The sequence below is a fragment of the Bubalus kerabau genome, chromosome 2, assembly GCF_029407905.1.
Source record: "Bubalus kerabau isolate K-KA32 ecotype Philippines breed swamp buffalo chromosome 2, PCC_UOA_SB_1v2, whole genome shotgun sequence".
Taxonomy (NCBI): Eukaryota; Metazoa; Chordata; class Mammalia; order Artiodactyla; family Bovidae; genus Bubalus; species Bubalus kerabau.
Window position 1 is genome coordinate 31,317,966 of NC_073625.1, and position 4,382 is coordinate 31,322,347.

The 4,382-nt window shown below is 40.2% G+C and overlaps 1 protein-coding gene across 1 annotated transcript; it reads left to right on the forward strand.

Moving 5' to 3' along the window:
* Window positions 1-785: 785 nt before the first annotated feature.
* Window positions 786-2,014, forward strand: LOC129643187 (non-histone chromosomal protein HMG-14). The gene has a single exon (XM_055567445.1). It carries the CDS (start codon window positions 915-917, stop codon window positions 1,218-1,220), a length of 306 nt encoding a protein of 101 aa, XP_055423420.1. The 5' UTR covers window positions 786-914; the 3' UTR covers window positions 1,221-2,014.
* Window positions 2,015-4,382: the final 2,368 nt, after the last annotated feature.

Consider the following 4,382-nt stretch of genomic DNA (forward strand, 5'->3'; position numbering starts at 1 on the left):
CTTCCTGAAGCAAACCATTTTTCCATGATCCATTAAATAATCCTTCTTTTCCGCTATGACTTGACTCAACCCTCATGCATACTCCTATTGAGTTTCCTTGCTTGTTTTGTCTGTCCTTTACCTGAAGTACAGTTTTTAAGTTTTGTTGGCTCAATACCACGTCTTAATATTTGATAGGTGAATCCGTCCTCTTTCTCAATTAGGGAGTTTGCGGAGGTTTATTTATTCGTAGATATTTTGACCTTCATTTGTCAAATTCCCATAAAAAATCTTGCTAGAATTTTATTGGAATTGCAGTACATTCATCGATAATTGTGGGGGGGCTAAACAGTTTTACAACGATGAGTCGTCCCAACCAAGAACATGCTATAAGTGGCAATTTAAGCAGGATTTCTTATCTTTCATTTATGATTTTTTAAATTTTTTCAAACATCTTTAAAAAATACATGCAGATGATAAATCCAAACAGTAAAAAGGGATATACGGTGTAAGTATGTACAGTCTCATGCCTGTCTCCCCACCCCTCTTCCCAAAGAAAGCCAATTTCTTACCAGTCTTCCCAGAGATTTTCTATGCATATGTATGTTAGAATATAACATTTTAGCTGAGAGAAGAATTCTTTACGTGTTTTATTCTAAACAGACCACGATGCAAAAATTTCAGAGTGAATACATGAGTCTTGACCCCTTATCCACATTAAAGATTAAAAACAGGAAAGAAGCTATGTGAAGATTACTTTAAACTTAGCTGTGCTGTGGAGTCATTCAGAAAGTCAAGAGTGGACCACCCCCGCCGCGGGTCCCAGCAGCTCGGGCGGCGGGAGGAGCGGCAGCGGTCAGGCTACTCCGCTTCGCGAAGGCTCTCGGCGCGCCGCGGCCCTCAGGCACCCGGCTCTCGCCCGCCCCGTCGCCACGATGCCCAAGAGGAAGGTCAGCTCCGCCGAGGGGGCAGCGAAGGAGGAGCCCAAGAGGAGGTCGGCGAGGTTGTCAGCTAAACCGGCTCCTGTAAAAGTGGAAACGAAGCCAAAAAAGGCGGCGGGAAAGGATAAATCTTCAGACAAAAAAGTGCAAACAAAAGGGAAAAGAGGAGCAAAGGGAAAACAGGCGGAAGTGGCCAACCAGGAGACTAAAGAAGACTTACCTGCAGAAAATGGAGAGACTAAAAACGAGGAGAGCCCAGCCTCTGATGAAGCAGAAGAGAAAGAAGCCAAGTCTGATTAATAACCACACACCGAGTCCTGTCAGTGGTCCCTGTTTCCCTTCTTGTACAATCCAGAGGAATATTTTTATCAACTATTTTGTAAATGCAAGTTTTTTAGTAGCTCTAGAAACATTTTTAAAAAGGAGGGAATCCCACCTCATCCCATTTTTTAAGTGTAAATGCTTTTTTTTAAGAGGTGAAATCATTTGCTGGTTGTTTATTTTTTGGTACAACCAGAAAATAGTGGGATATTGGATACGGGAGGCTTTGATTGTCTTGGGTGTCAGCTTAACATTCCATAGATGGGGGTAGCTTTTATATCCTGTAACACAAAAGCATACTAAATGACAGTTGGAGTCAGTTGTGCATTTAATGTCTTGAACACTTTAAATTACTTCTCTTCCCATATTGTTTTGGTAGAATTATTTCCTACAGCAAACCACTTTTTGATCTTGGCTCTCCTGGTCAGAATTTTGTGCACTATACTATAACATCTTTGGTCGTGGTAGTCCAGTTTTCCTAGTAACTTGGTTAATGTGCTGTGAACGATTGACAGTTTGGGTATGTAGTGTATATGATATTAAATTGTGAATCAGTGGGACTTATGATGTAACAACGTATCAATATTTGAAGATATTGGTACTTGATATCCTGTTAAGAAAAGTTTGCTCCAAATTTTAAGCTGGAAAGTCACTGGAATAACTGTTAAGAATAATAACTACATGATATTTTAGATTTTTGGTACATATGTGAAGAATTGTGTACAAATGGAAATGTCTGTGTAGTGATCCTCAAAACAACCAATAAAATCTCAGTTATAAAAGAAAAAAAAAAAAAAAAGGAAGTCAAGAGTGATTTCAGTGAGAACTGTCAAGAAGGTCTAATATGTTTGCTTATAAACCAAGGAGACACAGTTCATTAACTGACTCACCTGCTGCTGCTGCTGCTAAGTCGCTTCAGTCGTGTCCGACTCTGTGGGACCCCATAGATGGCAGCCCACCAGGCGCCCCCGTCCCCAGGATTCTCCAGGCAAGAACACTGGAGTGGGTTGCCATTTCCTTCTCCAATGCATGAAAGTGAAAAGTGAAAGGGAAGTCGCTCAGTTGTGTCCTACTCCTAGCGACCCCATGGACTGCAGCCCACCAGGCCCCTCCGTCCATGGGATTTTCCAGGCAAGAATACTTGAGTGGGTTGCCATTGTTTTCTCCGAACTGACTCACCTAGAAAATCTTAAAAACGAAGAGATGAGTAGCTCCTGTGAAGGTAGGATTGAAGGAAGCTTTGCTGACACTTTGGGATCAGCTTGGTATCCTTGGCATTTGGCCTGAAGTTGCTCACATATTTCCTGCAAATCAGATGAGGGGCACAGAGCCTATAAATGTCGAAAAGTCTGACCTCAAAGAACCATGGAACTCCAAAAAGAAAAAAGTCCCTGTGGAATGGACCATGGAAAATGTTATTTGCAGTGAAATGTCAGCAAGAGGAAAATACATTGTCTGAGCCTCGGTACAGTCATCTGTTCCTAGTCGCCTTCTCAGAAGGACAAAAGCGCCTGTGATATAAAAACATAGTCTTAAACTCTTGCTGTAACCGGGGAATGGGAAGCTGTCTGATTTAGTTATCAGATTTAAATCTCTTGTGATCAAACATACGCACATGGTCCTATTCCAGATCAAATGTTCTCCAGTAGTTGTGGTGAGGTCTTTTTATGGTAATGTGGAATATTGGGAACTATAGTCCCCAAAGTCTCACCAGGGTTCTCTCTTCCATGCTTTACAGTACAAAGTTCTGAGGCTTCCGTTGAGACTCTCAATTTACTGTTGAAAGTATGCAGACTCTCTCTTGCGGGCCTTCTCTCTATGAAGTGGGAAGAGATGCCCCTACTCTGGAGGAAACACTGGTCTGAGGCTCTTTAAGTTCCATCTTGCCACCTACAATTCTGAAACATGAAGGGACTGGATCTCCTTTTAATCAATATCAAAGATCGCCTGTACTACAGATATTTTTCTGTGTATAGTTTTTGAATAATTTTTTTTGTTGTGGTGCTGATGTTTGTTTGTTTGTTTGTTTGTTTTAGAGAGCGAAGGTTATAGAAATGACACTGGGGGCTTCATTGGTGATCCAATGGTTAAGACTTCATCTTCCACTGCAGGGGGTCAGGGTTTGATGCCTAATTGAGCTGAGATACCACATGCCTTGAGGCCAAAAAAACAAAACATGAAACAGAAGCAATATTGTAACAAATTTAGTAAAAACTTTAAAAATGGTTCACATTAAAGAAAAATCTAAAATAACACTAATTAAGGGTAGAAATTTTCAAAATAGGCAACACTAAAAAGAAATACATTGAATTTCCACATTCACAATCTACCACCCAAAGTACTTCTAACACTATTTTTATATGTCCTTCCAGTCTTTTTTTACCTGTTCCTTTTTTTTTTTTTTACATAATTGAGCTGATAATATTTATTTATACTCATTTGTATATAATGACTAAATTTTTTTTTTTTTTTTTTGGTTCTGTTGGGTCTTAGTTGTGGCACTCTGAAACTTTAGTTGTGGCATTTGGGATATAGTTCCCTGACCAGGAATAGAACCCAGGCCCCTGCATGGGGAGTGCAAAGTCTTAGCCACCGGCCCACCTGGGAAGTCCTAGTAATATTCTACCATATAAAAATATTATAATTTTTGGCCATTCAGGTTGTTTTGGGGTTTTCTATCTCATAAGACTGAGATGACCATCTGTATGCTTTTATGTATTTTGGATTATGTCCTTAATAGAGGCCCCTTAAAACAGAATTATCGGGTAAAAGCTCTTGCTACATATTGATATTCAGCCAGACAGTCTCTTCTTTCCTTTCTTCCTTCCTCCTGTGAATCATTCAGCAATACCCACAGCAGCTGCTTCCCTTCTGTGCTTTATGTTGTACTCTTTGAGGTCTTGGATTTTTCTCAAATACCTATTTCAGTTGCAAAGTTCTTTGCACAAAACTGCCAGCTAACCCAATGGGCCCTCTCTATGTTTCCATATTAGCCCGAAGTTGAGAAAGAGAGAAAAGCTTAAGGTTCGCTTTTCATCTATCCTGCTTCCTAAACTCTTAGCTCTTCCCATCCATCTTTAACAACACAGATACAAATTAAAATATTTTACATATTTCATCTTACGTAACCCTCACAACAAC